The following is an 18,924-nucleotide window of genomic DNA, read 5'->3' on the forward strand; positions in this document are numbered from 1 at the left end:
ACTTATCAAAAAGAGTATCACATTCTCATGAAACAGACTTTCCAAACAACCTTTCCATGAAGAGCAGTTCAACAGCTTTCGCGTGTTCGTGTTGGTCTCGTCATGAGGGGTGATTTCCTCTTTCTGCTGTTATCAGGTCAGTTTCATTGTTCTTGGAAATGTTTTTGCCCCCTAAATGTTAAAAACTGTGTCTTATATTCATGCGTGACATTTTTAACCATTGACTGTATTCATGCATTCACATTTATATTTTCACATTGGTACAATGTGATAGCGATGAAATTGCATGCAATGTTTAGATGCATTTACATTCATCTATTCTGCAGATTTTATGCAGAGCAACTTCCAGAGCATCAACTTATATGTTTGATCAGTTCGACTGTTTTTGTGAACATGCAGCATTGATGTTGCAAGCACCAAGTTTACTGTGTTTTACATGAAATTTACAGGAATTTAATTGGGTGATGCAAAGTATGTTCCTAGAGCATGTTGCTTTCTACATTATACTGCATTTTACAAGACACAATGCAAATACAGAGACAGACTGGTGCTAATAATGCCAATGTCACCAAAAAAGGCAAGCAAGTTGGGGCCAAGGTGGCCAGCTGGAAGGGAGACGGTGATGACAAAACTAGGGGGGCATAAGATGATTTTATTGGCTGAAGAGGCCATCAATGAAAGAGAGAGAGGGTGGAACAGAAGCTGTGTAAAGGATGCATGATTCTGATGTGTAATTTCAGATGCTAGGTGATCATTCATATTTTGTGCCGAGGAGCCGAGAATAAGGTCCCGGCTATTTCAGCAGGTAGTTCAGCATTGTGGCAGGAGGGACACATTGTCTCCTTCCCTCCATCAGGGAACAGAGGTTACGGAAGTAACCAGGACGTTCCCTATCTGTCACTCACTTTTTTAGAATACACTCTAAATCATTTGCAGAAGTGCCCAGGGGCGATCTCTGCAGTACACCCGTTCAGAGAGGGGAGAAAGCCGCTGTAATGCGCCGTAAGAATCCAGCAGAGGTGAATGGAAGCTGTGGGAATTTCTCAATGAAATAGCGACCGCTCGGCTCCAAAGAGAAAATCTGAATGAGCGGTATGAACGCCGCCTCCTTTATACCCGTATGTGCGGGGGAGTGGCATGCAAATACCACTCGCCAATTCCCAATGGCCTTTTATCAAAGATCAGAGGTGTCTCGGGCTCTCAAGAGCGAACCCTAGTGTCACAACATCGACACATGTCGAGTGAGTGATAGATAGGGAAACTAGATTTAGTGTCCAAGTACACATACTTTAGCTTTCAAGGTTTTATATTGCAGAAAGCTATACTTTAGAACAAACTTCAACCAAAACTGTTTTAGAGTGCACTTTTAAATATATCACTGAGATCACATGTTTCCCCGTTCTGATGGTTGTGAATTCTGAATTTTGTTACTAAAAACGAGTTGTCTCACTTAAACTCCCAGTCTCCATTCTGTAGAATATTAATTAAAAAATTCACATTTTATGTTCCACACAAGAGAGTAAGACATATGACTTTGGAAGGTCATGAGGCTGAGGAAATTACGAAATCATTTTCATGTTTTAATCTCTTCTTCTCTCGACAGTTCTGAGTCCCAGTGTCAGATCTCTGCCACATTTGTTTTACTTTGTGCCTGTGCCAATGAGCTGGTCGGATGCACAAACATACTGCAGACAACATTACACTGATCTGGTCACCATTAATGAACTGACGGATGTTGCTGATGTGTTAAAAACTGTACCCAAAGATACAGGAGGAAATATATGGATTGGACTGTATCGGACATCTGGTTCTGCTCCCTGGATCTGGTCAGATCAGAGCAACTCCACATATAGATCGTGGGGTCCCGGACAGCCAAACAATTATGGTGGCCAACAGTTCTGTACGGCAACTACCATTTCTGGATCCTGGAACGATATTGAATGTGCAGCTAAATTCACATCTATCTGCTACAGTGGTGAGTATTTAACATCAGGATAGTTGACAAATAGGTCAAGTAAATTCATATAAATGCACATTTTATTTATTTATTTATTTTAAGTTTCTGTAAATGGTCACCATTTCTTTGAAGTTTTTCCACCTCTTTTAATCTTGATCTTTTGCCTGTTCATTGCAATGGTCCTGTGTTGAAGTTCTGAAAACTACAATTTAAAATTTTTAGTTTTCCAAGTCACAAACTACTCATAATTTAACATAGCTAAACTATATTCCAGCTATTCTTTAGAGAATGTAATTTAGTGATGTCAGGGTCCTGCCACGAAGGTGAAGACTAAACAGAGGTGACAGCATCCTGACAAGTGACACTATAAGCTACTAAGAAAAAACTACAATGAATCGTGCTCTGGGGCACTGCCGCAGGTGGGCCATCCAAATAAGGGCTATACCTACACCTAAATAATGTGTTAAATAATAAAAAAAAGTGCTATCACTATTTTAACACATTGTCTGTTATTTGTGTCAGAAACGACAAAGAAAAAATTACGTTTCCAAGCAAGCCAGGTATGTAATGTTAAACATTTACTGTCTGTATGTGATATTAGAGACTGTCAAAAAGTATTTTTGCTAAGTTTGTTAGCATTTGCAGAGGTCTGAGGTGCATTGCGTTCATAATAAATGTGATTAAGTTACCTAAGTTAACATGCTTAGGTTTGTTTTTTCTTGATTTGCTAGCTAACGTTAGCTTGCTATATTCCGAAAAATTACTCTAGCAAGCGCTCTGTATTACCCTCTGACCCAGGGGTCTCCAACATTATTTTGAGTGAGCTGATCTGTCAACTGGAATACATTTCCTAGAATGGTTTCTTTCAAAAAAGATGCAAAATACTGCCTTTTTGAAGGAAACCTGAGCATTCCTCTTTTACATGTCAGGGCAAGAAAACTAGGCAGCTGTCTTTAGGCAGCAGCTCAGCAAGAGGGGAAACTGGTCGAAATGGCTCTTTTCCAGACTTGAAAAAAAGTGCCTGCCAGTATTTCAAAATTGGCTAAAAATCGCCAAGATTTGGCTCTATCGTCATATTGATGTGCTCTCTACAGTTAGGACTATTCTACATTCTATTTAATAATGTGCATCCGTTTCACGTGTTTACATGTGATTATGTGATTATTCTGGATGACAGCGTAGTCAGCGTACTTTTGTTTTTCAATCTCTCTGTGTGCTTTGCCTATGTGTGCGCATGAAAGATCGCCAAACTGCCAGAAACATCAATAACTTAAGTATATTTTTAAAGAACATTTCCCCAATTCTGCAATTGTAATTTTATACGGAAAATGTTGTTATTGTAACTTTCATAATTTTACATTGTTTAAACAATGTAATACTTTTATTTTTAAGAATGGACAAACAGGGAGCCTGGGTAGCTCAGCAAGTAAAGACACTGACTATCACCCCTAGAGCCTTGAGTTTGTATCCATGGCGTGCTGAGTGACTCCAGCCAGAACTGTTGAGTCACTCTATTGCCTAGAGTCACATGGGGTAACCTCCTCATGGTCACTATAATGTGGTTTGCTCTCGGTGGGGCACGTGGTGAGTTGTGTGTGGATGCTGCAGAGAATAGCATGAAGCCTCCGCATGTGCTATGTCTCCACAATAACACGCTCAACAAGCCACGTGATAAGACGCGTGGATTGACGGTCTCAGACATGGAGGCAACTGAGATTCATCCTCCGCCACCTGGATTGAGGCAAGTCACTATGCCAACACGAGGACTTAGAGCGAATTGGGAATTGGGCATTCCAAATAAAAAAAACCCTTAAAAAAAAAGAATGGACAAATGGATTTAAACACAGCTGGTCCAAGTCATTAACAGAATGTGTGTTCATGGAGTACCTACATGTGATAATACATTACAATTTTATGGTGAATACAAGTACACTTGATTCCTATTTTAACATCATTTTATTTTAAACAAAAAATTGGTGTAGGCTGCACCACAGAACAAACATGAAGTGAGTCTAAGTAGTTGATAGAATGTGTCTATTGAAGAATTTAAATGTCTGTTTAAATGATTGATGGTAGTTTTATAGAATGAGACATGTCAGTCACGTTGCTGGGGAAACAGGACCCAAACGCAGAGGAAAAAGAGCCAGTGAGTCTTTATTAAATAAAAAACAAAAAAGGTGACCAGCACTTAGCAGCAAGGAAAACCGCTAAGCGGGCAAGGAATGAGAGTCAATGACAACGGCAGCAGGGGAACAGCCACCATGGATTTGGGTGCTGGCAGAGGCAGCAGGGGAACAGCCTTCGTGGCTCTGGGTGCTGGAACGCTGGCACAGCTGAGGCTTCAGGTGCTGGCTCTGGGATGGAATGGGCTTCACCAGAATGGGCTTTAGCCGCTGAACCGCCACAGTGAGCTCCGCCAGCTGCGATGCCACCCTCCCCAGAATGAGGCTCATAGTTGAGATATGGATGCGGTGCTGCCACAGCTGGGCCTCTCGCTGCAAGAGGGCGGAGCGTAGAGATGATCCCTCCAATGGGTCCATGTATAGTCAGATCATTCTTTCACAGTGCTGGGGAAACAGGACCCCAATGGAGAGGATAAACAGTCAGAAGTGAGTCTTTATTAAATAAAAAAACACAAAAGGTGACCAGCACTTAGCAGCAAGGAAAACCGCTAAGCGGGCAAGGTTACGAGAGTCCTTGAGATGGGTGTGTGAGTTTCAAGCCCAGGCGAGTGATTCTCACGAAACACAGGCACTTCAGGGTGGCAGCCGCATGACAGGAATCAGGAGGGAGCAGGAGTGGAGTTGTAGCAGACTTAGGAGCTAAGTGTGCGAGAAGCGGCTGCAGGGGAACAGCCTTCGTGGATCTGGGTGCTGGCCGTGGCATCAGGAGAACAGCATTCGTGGCTCTGGGTGCTGACAACGGCAGCAGGGGAACAGCCACCATGGATTTGGGTGCTGGCAGAGGCAGCAGGGGAACAGCCTTCGTGGCTCTGGGTGCTGGTAGCAGCAGCAGGGGAACAGCCTTCGTGGCTCTGGGTGCTGGCAGTGGCAGCAGTGAAACAGCCTTCATGGCTCTGAGTGCTGGAACGTGGCACAGCTGAGGCTTCAGGTGCTGGCTCTGGGATGGAATGGGCTTCAAGTGTGGGCTCTGGGATGGACCAGGTTTCAAGCATTGGCTCATTGGTCTTGGCCATAGGGAGTGTCATGGAAATTGCCCCAAGGGGCAAAGGGAGCCTCTGAAACTTTAGTGGGTGTGTCCTGAGACGAGCCAGGGAAAATACCATGGGCAGAGCCGCTGAACCGCCACGGTGAGCTCCGCCAGCTGCGATGCCACACTCCCCAGAATGAGTGGAGATATGGATGTGGTGCTGCCACAGCTGGGCCTCTCGCTGCAAGAGGGCGGAGCGTAGATATGATCCCTCCGCTGGGTCCATGTATAGTCAGATCATTCTTTCACAGTGCTGGGGAAACAGGACCCAAATGGAGAGGATAAACAGTCAGAGTCTTTATTAAATCAAAAACACAAAAGGCACTCCAGTACCATCTCAGAGAAGCTCAAAAAAGGAAAATTCTATAAATAAAAAAATTCCCTTTATTGTCAATCAAGAATATACACAAGTGCAACGGTTGGTGAAAGTCTTGGGTGCTGTTCCAAACATCATAGCAGTATGACAAGTATTTACACATAACACATCTTACACATCTTGTTACACAACACAATATACGATATACACCTAATAATATTCAATATACAGTATACACAAAATAAGTAGACTGTATACAATAAAAATCCACTGTAACCGTGCAAGGATGAGGTGGTTCATTCCAAACTTCCCCAGCCATCTCAGGAAGAAAAGGTGCTGGTGAGCCATATTCATACTGCCCTAATTGTGGACGTTGAGGAACTTGAAGCTGCTGACTCTCTCCACTGGTGCTCCATTAGTGGTGATGGGGCTGAATTCTCTGTCTTTTCTGCTGGAGTCCAACACAAGCTCCTTGGCCTTACTGACGTTGAGGGAGAGGTTATGCTCCTGACACCAGGGTGTCATAGTGTGCACCTCCTCTCTGTAGTTTCATCATTGTCAGTGATCAGACCTACCACTATCATATCATCAGAGAACTTAATGATGGCATTGTGTTGCCACACAGTCATGTGTGTACAGGGAATACAGGAGTGGGCTGAGAACACAGCCCTGTGGGGCTCCAGTGTTGAGGGTCAGTGATGATGAGGTGTTGCTGCCCATTCTAACCACCTGATGTCTGCCTGAAAGGAAGTCCAGGATCCAGCTGCACAGCGAGCTGTTTAAGCCCAGAGCCCGGAGTTTCACATCAAGCTTGGAGGGCACTATGGTGTTGAATGCTGAGCTGTAGTCTACAAACAGCATTCTCACATATGTGTTCCTTTTTTCCAGGTGGGAGAGAGCAGTGTGTAGTGTAGATGCAATGGCATCATCAGTGGAGTGGTTGTTGTGGTAAGCAAACTGCAATGAGTCCAGTGAGGCAGGCAGCACAGAGCAGATGTGATCTCTGATTAACCTCTCAAAGCATTTGCTGATGATGGGGGTCAGAGCAACAGGACACCAGTCATTTAAGCAAGTGATTTTGTGTTGCTTTGGTACAGGCACAATGGTGGACGTTTTAAAGCATGTGGGAACCTCAGACAAGGATAGGGAATGGTTGAAAATGTCTGTAAAAGTACCAGCCAGTTGGTTCACTCCCGCTCTGATGACACGGCCCAGAATCCCGCCTATTCACCCGTCGGAAGGATCAGGTTAAGTCTGCTACAGAGACAGAGTGTGAACTATGCTTTGTAGCTTTGGCCATGAGAGCTCTCTCAGTGAGGGCGGTGTTGTTGATTCCCTTTGAAGTCTGTGATGATATTAATTCCCTGCCACATGCTTCTAGATTCGCTGTTGAACTGTCCTTCAATCTTGTCCCTATGCTGGCGTTTGGCAGCTCTGATAGCTTGTAAGTTGTGATGGGCATTCATCAATAATTTGGTATTCGAATATTTAAGCTCTTTAAAAACTAATACTCATTTATACACACCAGTTTAAATGATGGGATGTCCCTTACCTCAGCTAGCAAAGTCTTTCTTGGATGCCATGTTTGTTATTTACAGAAATTTCATGGGGATTACATTGCTACGGGGACGCTGCTTTCTTATGAGCTGCACATATACGAGAGTAAAGTGTACACCGTTTATCCAGTACATTTAACAGGAACTCAGCTTTCTCACAGTAAGCCACATTCTCACAATAACCCGCTTTTCTGGTGTCCATCTGAACGTACTGACAGAACCGCTTGCTGGTGCAATAGCATCCAGACATCTGCAAGTTATGGCAATGCGAATGCAAATTAATTTACTGTAAAATATTAATGTTAATGTGAAGAATATGATGTAGAATACTTCAAATACAAAATGATCAGTTTTATTTTAAATTAATTGGGGAAAAAAATAGAAAATACTGCATATGAACAACAGCAAAAAACTGAATTTGTTGTAGCTTCATTTGATGTATTAAGTTGCTAATACATTTAACATTGGATTTAGTAGTAATCAGAAGGCAGGTTTGGATATAAAATATAATGAAAACAAAAATGCCAATTGTTGTGTATGTGTGTATGGCTTTAAAAAAAAAGTATTTATTTATTTATATTCATGCTACAGAGTCATTCTCCTGAGCTCTTTAAATGCTCACTCAAGTGTTGCCCCCAACTGCATCAGGAAGGGCAAAGGCTGGGCCAAATGCAGTGTCAAGTCAGCCCTTGCTTACCTCATGGACATTAAACTTGTATGCATCTTGATTGTAATTGCACGTTAGAAACTTTTTTATTTAATGGACACGTACAAAGCATGTGTGAGTTTCAAAGCGAAGGTCCCTTAGACCTCTATAAACTAAAGCCCAATAATAATATGATTTTGACGTGGACATTCAACGTCTGCATTCAGTCGAAAGCAAGTCAAAGTATACTCCATTTTACAGTGCGCAAATACACAGGCGGTTGACGCATGCATAGGATGACTGATATAAGACACTGGTCTATTTATCTTCTGGAGTTTAGACTCATAAAGACGTCTTTATATTCCTTCAGACTTAAGTTATACAAATGCAGGTATTTCCTGACCTGCTCACACACGTGCTCTTGGCCTGCACATCTGCTGTTGTAGTTTTTACCTTCATTTATTTTTATTTACTGGAGATTACATCTTCCTCTAGCTTCTTCATGATAGCAAAGGCTCAACAGTGAGTGTTGCCACATTGTGTATCCACTAATTTGTGCAAATAGTTCCAGGCACATGCGCGTTCAAAGACGCACGGTTAGAAAAACTGGGCTGCACGCGCTCAGTGCTTAAGCATTGTGCTGATGATGAGATTTGCATCAGATGTCCTGTACTTATTTTTCAGTGTGACTAGGGCGCTGCCATTATACTCCTTGAATGTTTACCTCTTCCTGTATAAGCCACCTCAAGCTATTTTAGGGACACAAAAATACTACATTATGTTGCTTTATATTGCAGGCTGGTAATATATGTCATCATATTGTTATCATTAATCATTATGTTCATTAACACCTTGGTTTGTTGTGGAAATAGTTTGTCCATTTATCGCATTTTGCCATCGTTTCATCACACACTGTTGCACAGGCAGAGCGAATGAGAGATCAGGCGCTGGCCACCTTTTGAAATAAATAAAGGCAACATCGGAAGTTTTGCAGATAAATACAAAGAGGTTCACATGGCGACATTAAAAGACTGCACTGTGATGCTCTTGTTAAGTAAGAAGCTGATTTTATTTTCTTCTCTTCAATAGCAACACACAGCAACAAGTGAATGCAGGTCAGGTACTCTATTACTATAAATGCTGATGTTAGAAAACTATCCTACATTTGGATTTTATTCTGCTGCACATCCTGTACTTGTGTGATAGTTTATAAGCCCATATCATACAATTCTGGTATCCTTATCCTTATTCTTATTATTATTAACATTGTGATCAATGACAGTGGAACTTTGTCACACTTGACAGCCGATGCCGCTTGCTTCCACGTTGGGAAATAAGTTGGATACTTTGGGCTTTGCACTGCTTTCACTTTGTTACCTTACGATTCAGTTCACTTGATATTGTGTCATGCTGACGTATATGAGAAAATCCTTTCTCGATGACCTAGTTGAAACCCTTCTGCAATAACAGCAATTCTAAGACCTTTTAGGCGCAAAGCTGTCCAGTATATAAGTGGGTGCGCAAACACCCTTTTTCAAAACATTTCTTTTGAAGAAAAAATATTTTGATATTCTCTTGAAGCAGCTTTACCTATTTATTATATGCGTGATGAGCTCCGGTCCTCTGTTGGAGTGCGGGACCTCATTACGTTTAGCGATTCTGACGATGAAGATGATGCCATATCACTCGCAGAATCAGAGACTAAAAATGGGCCCTGAAGGAGTCTCGAGTGATTCCCTCCTAAAATTATGTGTACTGTGCACAACCATTTCCTGGTGGCGAGCAGCACTAAGTCTCATCAAGAGAGCAAGCCGACGCGCCCTTTATTCTGCTCTGCGAATGTGTGGTGGGTCAACACGTTTCAGTTTGCACGGCGGCCACCCACAGTTTGATATTAGTCTTCCCTCCCAAATTCACATGGTGGGGAAATGAATCATTATTAATCACACTTGAGGTTTATTAATGAATATTGTGCACAACTGCTTCCTGGTGGCGAGCGCCACTCAGTTTCATCTAGCGAGCAAGACGACATGCCAGTTTCCCGCTATGTGGCGGGCCCTCATCGCCATGTCTGACTGGGTTTAAAGATGGTCTGACACGGCTGCTTGATTTTGAATTCACTAAGTAGGGAAATTAATAATTACTAATCACACTTGAGGATTATATTGGATGCTTGTGTGGTCTGTGACATCCCTATTATTTCCTTCCTCCAGGACCAGGATGTTACTCAAATTGTTGTTTGTGTGTATTGTGTTCAATAAGAACATTCTCACAAAAGAGCAAATCACTCATTGCATGAGATGCACACACATTCTGCTACACCAGTGGTTCTCAACCGGTGGGGCACACCCCACGGACACTCTCCCGGGGGGGCTACGATGGAAGGGAAAAAAAACTGGAAAAAAAGTTTTTGGGCACATTTTTTTTTATCACTAAACTACTGTCATAAAAAAGTTATAGTTTTGTATATACATAACTCCTGAATAAATATTGAAATGTGTTTGGACTGATTTAAAAAAAAAAGTTTTGAACAAATTTGATTGGTTTGTCGATAGTGAGCGCAAATGCAGGTGATAAGCGGTTTCATTAAGCGAGTCATTGAGTCGTTCATTCAAACGATTCGTTCAAACGGCCGATTCATCAAGAATGAGACAGATGTTTGTGAATGGGTCATTGAATCTTTGACTCAACCGATTCGTTCACAACACTGAATCATTCAAAACACGATTGAGTATTGCTGTGAGATGCGCTATGGCTATCTGTGATCTTTGTTTGGATTCATCGGATCTATTTTCGCTGCTAAAATAGACCAAAACAGTCATTATTTCGTCTAAAATGTAAGTGACTTAATATTATTAACTTGTTTGTTGAACTGTCATATGAAATCAGTGTCACATTTTCAATCGTGAGGTGATGGTAAATTAAGTGATGGTCAGTTGTCAGCTCTCTTGGTCGTCAGGTCGTGTGATGTATGTTGCTGAACTGTATTCAAATGTTATAAATATAAAAACACCACATTTTGAAATTTAACTGCAGTATGTTAATTTAGTTTATTTGTGTGTGCTGCGCTCATAGACTTTAGAAAACGGCGCTCATTTGTTTGATTTCAACCTGTCTTTGCAAGGCCGCGAAACTCATATTATCGCTCTTTTGCGTGGGTTCGAGATCTGTTTGTGTGCACAGCAAACGAGCTATCAATTGATATGCAGGAACAGCTTATTGAGCTGAAGAGTGACAGTAGACTGAAGGAACTCTTTAGCTCCTGCCCTCTTTCGTCATTCTGGGCAGCATTGATGCAGGAATACCCTGAACTCTGTGACGTCACCTTGAAGATTCTCCTTCCTTTCGCGTCGACATATTTGTGTGAGGCAGGATACTCAAAAATGACTGCACTCAAAACGAAATACCGCAATCATGCACAAATCGAGGATGATTTGAGGCTATGTTTATCAAACATTGAGCCAAGAATTGAGGATATTTGCAAGGCAAAGCAGGCTCAGGTCTCACATTAACATCACCTACCAGCAAGCTTCTGTAAAAATGCAGATGATGCCTACTATTAGGCCTAGTAATAATAACAATAATAAAGCATAAATTTATATCAGAGGTCTGGTGCCAATTCCCAATTATAGCAATAGCCTAGTAATGATAATAGGCCTACTGATGATGATGATAATAATAATAATAATAATAATAATAATAATAATAATAACAACAATAAAGCATGTAACCTCATATAATTATATAGCAATAGCCTAGTAATGATGATAGGCCTACTTCTACTCATAATAATAATAATAATGCCTGCAAGCTCACATTAGAAGTCTGGTGCTACTGCCAATTATAATAATAATAATAATAATACTAATAATAACAACAATAAAGCATGGGGCGGGGCAGGGGGCACTGGGGCCCCAACTGCAATGAACCAGCTTTGGGGGGGCCCAGCTTGCAAAAGGTTGAGAACCCCTGTGCTACACGCTCAAATATGGAATGCTAAAAAGGTCATATTTCACCAATGGTGTCCTATTATTCATAGTCCCATTGAAAAATGGGGTGTGATGGTGCGGTGTGCAGAAAATTAACAATCTCTTCACTGAAAATGCAATATGGATTGTTTAGAACTGTAATGCTCTATGGTCTGTCCATAGCTCCTCGTACGTTCACGAAGTGCATCAATGTGGCACTCTCATTGAAACTGAACAGTGGACACATTCTGAATTACTTCTGATTGGCTAATGCTAGCTTAATCAGAGGCTCTATTGTGCAAGCATAGACATCTAGTATTTCAGCAATTGAACAGTCTGGGTCTCAATTTCAACTGAGCGAAGAGCAAACTTTTCCTCATGTGCCGTGGCACACATAGCACCGCATTGCCGTAACTCCAGCCTTTTGCCATCAGGGTGTTATGCTGGGTTAGGTTTTCAAGCAGAAACTAGTGACCACGGACATGTCCAATGCAGGCTGAGGTGCGTTGTGTGACAGACGTCTAGCCTTCGGCACCTGGACACATGCGAAGAAGGCGTGACATCAACCCTCTGGAACTGTTAGCTGTCGTTCTAGCCCTGAAGGCTTTTTATTCTGAGATACAGTCACCATATGCTGATTCAGTCAGACAACATGGAGGTGGTGCATAAATCACCAGAGCGGAATTTATTTGCTGTCAATGATGAGCATGGCAAGGCGCCTCCTCCTGTAGAGCGACCACCATCTCCTCTCCCTGTGGGCCACATATGTCCAAGGCCGTCTGAATTATGGTGCGGACCATTTGTCATGCCAACGATCAATGCCGGACGAATGGAGAATTCATCCTCGTACTGTCTTGAGGATATGGGAAATATTCTGCAAAATGGAGATTGATCTATTTTCCTCCATGGAGAATGGCCACTGTACCTTCTGGTACTCCAAGTCCCTAACTCTGCTAGGAGTGGATGCAAGGACCCACAAATGGCCTGTGAAAAAAAATGGCCTCTGTCATATGCAAAAATCAGAGAGGACATGAAAACAATTCTATTGGTTGCACCGAGTTGGCCAAATCAGTCCCGGTTTCCAGAAATTATAGAGATTCTGGACGGCCCTCAATGGGAAATACAGATGAGGAGGGAACTCCTCTCTCAAGCACAGGGTACAAGCTGTGGAACCTGCATCTGTAGCCCCTGAACGGAGCATGCAAAACGTGCCAGAATTGACTCGGTTATGAACACCATTTTACTGAGTGCCGTCTATAAGAGCCTTTATGCACTGAAAAGGAAGGTGTTCACTAATTGTTGTTTTTCACGTGGCAAAGACCCAGTGAACTTACCCATACCTGAAATTCTTACACTTCTTTAAGAGCGATTGGACGCAGGGCTCACTCAGTCAATGCTCAAAGTTAATGTAGCAACTATCTCTGCGTGTCACGCACCTGAAGCCGGCACCTCTATAGGCAAACATGATTTGATCATAAAGTACCTTAAGGGAGCGAGGCGGCTAAATCGTCCTCGCCCCACAGTCCTGACTTGGGACCTAACTCACTGGGCCCCCTTCCAGCATCTGGACTCTGTTGAATTGTGTGTGCTTTCTCTTAAGGCCGCATTACTGCTGGCAGTGGCCTCAGTGAAATGGGTCGGTGATTTGCAAGTGCGATCAGTTGACAGTCTGGAGTTTGGTCCGGGTCTTTCAGAAGCCACTGTCAAACCCAGAAAAGGCTGTGTGCCTAAAGTTTTATCCACGCCGTTTAGAGCTCAGGTGGTTCACCTTCAAGCCTTTTTCCCTCCTCCATTGAAATCGGATGAGGAACAGTCCTTGCATTTGTTATACTCTGTGAGAGCGCTCCACACATACGTTGAGTGCACCCACCAGTTCAGACTGTCTGACAAGCTCTTTGTGTGCTATGGAGGTCCGTCTCCATGAAAGAGTTTCTCACTGGAGCGGTGATGTGATCGCCCTGGCTTACGAGTCTAAGGGTGCAAATTTCAAATTCAGTGTTTCCCGACCTTTTTTCTGCCTTGGCACACTTTTTACAAATAAGAAGTACCATGACACACCAGTATCACACATAACCATCGTCAGTAGTTTTCATTTTTAAGAAAGACCATGTTTTCTGTCTGTCTCAGTAGAATGTTTACTTGTAATGTTTAAAATTCGGCAATGCAACAAACACAAGTCACGTAGGTATGCTGTATAATGAGGTCACAGGTGGCGAGAGCGCTAATTGAGTGATGAAAAAACAACACATTTGCTTCTTTTCTAATTTTTAGACATGTTCTTGTAAATTAATCATTGCAATGGCACAGCAAATTATAAGGATACAAACTTATGAGTGGTGAAAAAGGTTGGACAATCACTGGTCCACGAAATGTTTTTCTGGCTAGCTAGCATGAACTGTAATATCTCTACGTATCTCTTGTATTTGTATAGAATGCATAGCATTGCAGAAGAGAGTGGCAGTGAGAAAAAAAAGTAATGCAAAAAAAATCAAAAGTAATGTAGTGCTTTACTTTCCAGAAAAAGTCAGTTTTTAATGAATTTAGTTACTGTTTTAAGGAGTAACACAATATTATAAGACGTTTTTTACAGACTGGAACCAGCATAAATCTCCTCCAAGAATGGTGGAATACCATCAACCCCTCCTCATCTCTTTAGGACCCCCCCATATGCTTTATTACATATGAAAATACCCCCCAACACAATTATATAAACCACGATCAATGGAAACATGTAAATGCTTCAGATTGGCCTAGATTGTGTAAGCAAATATACACCAAGAGGATGTAAACACCTGAAATCATCGGGGGAGCAGCCAAATTTCCCACATAGAAAAAAAGCTTTATAAACATACTAATTATTGTCTGAATGAAAATGTAATTTTATTAATTTGATGAAAAGGAGATATAATTAGCTTTGTCTACAAACAACCGTCGATGTCCCCTTTGTGTTTTTGTGTTCACACAGTGAGGAAGAGACAGATTGTGAGAGTGGAGGTGAAATCAAGTCAAACTGTAAATGGTCTTGATGTGAATGCAAAGGTTTTAGAGACGGTGAGTAAATGCATATACATTACATTGAACATATATTGATAGGGGAAGTACTTGCCAAGAGTATTGAATAATACAATCTGTTTTATTCTTCAGATAAAGCAGAAATTGAAGGAGGTCGGTATGGCAGAAGATGCTACAGTGTCGTGGAACATGTCTGGTGAAGATGTTTTTCACAGGATGTGGTATCAGAAGAATGAAGTTTCTAAGAAGCTGTGCCAGAAAAACAATAACTGATAATATTGCAGATGGAAACACTCGACTGAATTAATGTTCTTATCATCTTAAAATCCTTTTGATTTGAGACATATGCTTAAACGCTTAACGTTAGTTTTTAGACATATGCCAAATGTTGAACATTTAAATTTTAATATTTTTAATATGTTTTAGTTTAAGTAGTGAAATAAAAGCAGAGAACGAGTGTCCAGCATACATGTTAACTCCTTCAATACCATTAAAAAAGCATCTCAGGAAGTTGCTTGAGAGAGTGAACAGTGTGCAGAGCTGGAATATACACTAAACAAGCTCATGAGTAGTTGTGTCCGAACTTTGGACTAGTATTGTATGTGCATTGCACTAATAATAATAATAATGATAACAATAATACAGTGCAGTTTTCCTTTTGCACAATCCTAGTTTCTGATTTGAGGTAATGGGTTGATTTAAAACCAGCTGAAGGGCTGTTTTTTGTGAGTTATTTGCATATAATTTGCATCTGAAAAAACAAACAAAATGACACGATACTACATGGGTTAAAAAAATATATAATATACCAGGAAACCAGTAAATGGAAGAAATAAAAAAATATTAAATACTAAATCAATGAGAGTACCATAGGTAATTACAGCAGGGCTGATTTAGGGCCATTTAGTACAATTATACACGACAGAACTGGAGCAAGCACCTTGAGTTTATCAGCTGTAATGAGCCTTAATGCTGAAGTTGTTCGTTTAAAGCCATTTAAAGCTATTCCCAGCTTTAGTAGTGTAGTAGTAATACAAGCAATCAAGTAGAGCTGTTGTATGTAAACACTAGCTGACAGATTCACTTCACATCACCAACTGGTCTATTTAAAGTCCTTTTTGCTCTTTCATTCTTTCCAGTCATCGTCTGGCATTGAAAGCAAGGCATTTGTCATCTATGTGATGAATTTGAGTGCATCTGCAACTAGCGCATCTTTTATGTCATTAAATGAATTAAAGAAATGTAAAAAATTGATGGATAATTTCCAATATTGTCTGTCATTTTGACAAACCATTTACATCTAGCGCATTGATCATCCTTTTGTGAGAGCGCTCTCAACTAGTGATGGTTTAAATTTGATCAGTTAAGAAATGTATAAAGTCATTACTAATGTATTGCCATCAAATATCTGGTTCGGTTGAAGCTTTTCTTGTTAATTTTGCAACTGTACTGAATAAAAACCTAGGAATGTTGTGGTTATTTCCCATGACTTTGCTCAAACATGCAGTCCTCTGTCCAGATTTCTTTGAGTGCAAAAGCGCTTCTGTGGAAGGCTGTGCTGGCTGCTCATTGGTTTGACTTGGTCTGTTGCATGTAAATGGATCTCTGACTGCCCCCTTCTGCATCAAGGTGGTATCTTAAGCTTGAATTGCTTCAGTGGTAGGAACCTTACTCATTACATCATTTGTGTACAATTTGGGGGCATAATTCATTGTGTGTGTGTATTAAATGCACTATTTTTCATATAATTAACCACACAAAATGAATGCATTAAACCAATAGCCCTATTTTTTAAAGATGCATTTTTGAAGTTTGTGAAATACATACTTAACACTGATGTGTTGTTGGATGTCAAAGGGGAAGATCATTTATGCATGCACTAGTGAGGAAGCAACATTTCAGACAAGCCTAATGGAAGTAAACATTGAACAATAAACTATTACAAAATTATATCCTGTATAATTCTGGTGGTGAACATCTGAAGTTAAAGGCATGTATGTGACAGCTGGTGGTATTATTAAAAAGCCCTTGTGTTTGATTTGCCGGTTTCATGATCAACTGAGTCCGCCTGGTAAATCGAGTCCCCATATGACATCACAGCCATTCCATTGGCTCAAACAGCTAGTAATGGGTACTCTATTCAGTGCCTGATCAAAAATCGTACAAATTCACTTTATGGTATACACAGTATTAACTATGTAAATATCACATTTAATGTATTTTAAATCACATGTCACACATAATAATATTTTATTATTTGCGTTCTCTTCACATGCTGAACCTACATCAGTCATGGACGATTGTGCGATGTTTGCTTTATTGTAGGCAAAGTGGAATTCAGATGATTGAAACATTGTTCATTTGAAAAGGTTATGTGCTGCTTAATACAGTGCCTGCAGTGTGTACAAGAAGAAAGTACAATAAAATCCTGTAATATTTGAATACTAATAAAGCAGTCAGTATTTTTAGTCATTTAGATTTTTTTTTTTTTAACTCGCCTTAGCCTTATAACCTGGCATACAGTTGAGTACATATGTGGAACTTCTGGTCCTAATAATTGTACAATTGTACAATAACCATTTACAATGTGACCTGTTTAATAATTTTAACTTTAATATTATTTTGGGGAAATATGTTGTCAAAATTATACACCGTAGAAATACACATACATTATAAAGGAACAAATGTGAATGTTTTTACAAAATTAAATGGAGGGAAAATGTTCTGCCTAGTATTAAGAAGTGAGCTAGTATTTGATTCCAAACATAGTTTCCATACGATAGTTTTGTGTGAGGAACAGACTGAAATTTTATTTCCCCTTCATTGTAGCTCTCAAAAAATATGGCACTACTGTAGCTAAGGCAAGTTCGCCCCTATATTTTTAAAATATTCCATATGTTTTTTGACACTTATGCATTTTTCTGAAATACCTCCACTAAATAAAAAGAAGAAATAATATAATAATGACAATAATACGTTTTATTTATATAGTGCCTTTCCACAAGCTCAAGGACACTTTACACTACATATACATTTAACAGGACAAAGTACATTAATATACATTTCAACAGAAGATACAATCTTAATTACAAAGGGGGAAATAAAACATCAATCAGCAATAGACAGATAATTTGCTGAGAAAAGATGAGATTTAAAGATAGAAATAGAGGAGAGGTCATGGAGGCTCTGAGGTAGAGAGTTCCACAGTTTAGGTGCAACTATACTGAAGGATCTCCAACCAAAAGTGGATAGACGAAATCTAGGGACAGACAACATTTTGGAATCAGAAGAACAAAGAGTGCCTGCTGGTGTGTATGGATCACATATATAACAAGGTGCCAGATCATTGAGAGCTTTATATGTCAGGAGAAGAATTTAAAACTTAATATGACATGAGACAGGCAGCCAGTGAAGACTAAACAAGATGGGAGTAATGTGTGCAGAACGCTTGGTGTTAGTGAGAACTCTCGCTGCTGAGTTTTGAAAGTATTGAAATCAGGCAATAGATTTAGCTGGTAGGCCAGTAAAGAGGCAGTTACAGCAGTCGAGACGTGATGATATGAAAGCTTAATACTTTTTAATGCTCATTTCGAGGGAAATAACACCACCCTCATGGAGAGAACTCCTGCAGCTGAAACTACAGAGGTTGATTCACTCTCCACCTCTGTAGCGGATATAACCCGATCCTTCCGACGGTTGAATATCCGTAAAGCCGCGGGTCCAGACGGCATTCTTGGCCATTTTATCAGAGCATGCGCAAACCAACTAGCTGGTGTTTTATGGACATTTTCAACCTTTCCCTCTCCTTGTCTGAGGTCCCCACATGCTTTAAAATGTCCACTATTGTGCCTGTACCAAAGCAATCCAAAATCTCTTGTTTAAATGACTGGCATCCTTTTGCTCTGACCCCCATAATCAGCAAATGCTTTGAGAGGTGCTCTGTGCTGCCCACCTCACTGGACTTACTGCAGTTTGCTAACCGCAATAACCACTCCACTGATGATGCCATTGCATCTACACTACACACTGCTCACTCCCACCTGGAAAAAAGGAACACATATGTGAGAATGCTGTTTGTAGACTACAGCTCAGCATTCAACACCATAGTGCCCTCCAAGCTTGATGTGAAACTCCGGACTCTGGGCTTAAACAGCTCGCTGTGCAGCTGGATCCTGGATTTCCTGTCAGGCAGACGTCAGGTGGTTAGAATGGGCAGCAACATCTCCTCATCACTGACCCTCAACACTGGAGCCCCACAG

General features: G+C 40.9%; 1 protein-coding gene across 1 annotated transcript; it reads left to right on the forward strand.

The window, feature by feature from the left end:
• The first annotated feature begins 1,234 nt into the window (after positions 1–1,234).
• Positions 1,235–14,938, forward strand: LOC127645786 (C-type lectin BfL-2-like). Its single transcript, XM_052129466.1, has 4 exons — positions 1,235–1,241; positions 1,604–1,975; positions 14,619–14,704; positions 14,798–14,938. Exons 1-4 carry the CDS (start codon positions 1,235–1,237, stop codon positions 14,936–14,938), a joined length of 606 nt encoding a protein of 201 aa, XP_051985426.1.
• The last annotated feature ends 3,986 nt before the right edge of the window (positions 14,939–18,924 follow it).

The sequence above is a fragment of the Xyrauchen texanus genome, chromosome 1 (genome assembly GCF_025860055.1).
Source record: "Xyrauchen texanus isolate HMW12.3.18 chromosome 1, RBS_HiC_50CHRs, whole genome shotgun sequence".
Lineage (NCBI taxonomy): Eukaryota > Metazoa > Chordata > Actinopteri > Cypriniformes > Catostomidae > Xyrauchen > Xyrauchen texanus.

Excerpts from the sequence above, each read along its gene's own strand:
- LOC127645786 (XM_052129466.1), top strand. Across the intron at positions 1,976-14,618 it reads CACATCTATCTGCTACAGTG|TGAGGAAGAGACAGATTGTG; the intron begins GTGAGTATTTAA and ends GTGTTCACACAG. Across the intron at positions 14,705-14,797 it reads ATGCAAAGGTTTTAGAGACG|ATAAAGCAGAAATTGAAGGA; the intron begins GTGAGTAAATGC and ends TTTATTCTTCAG.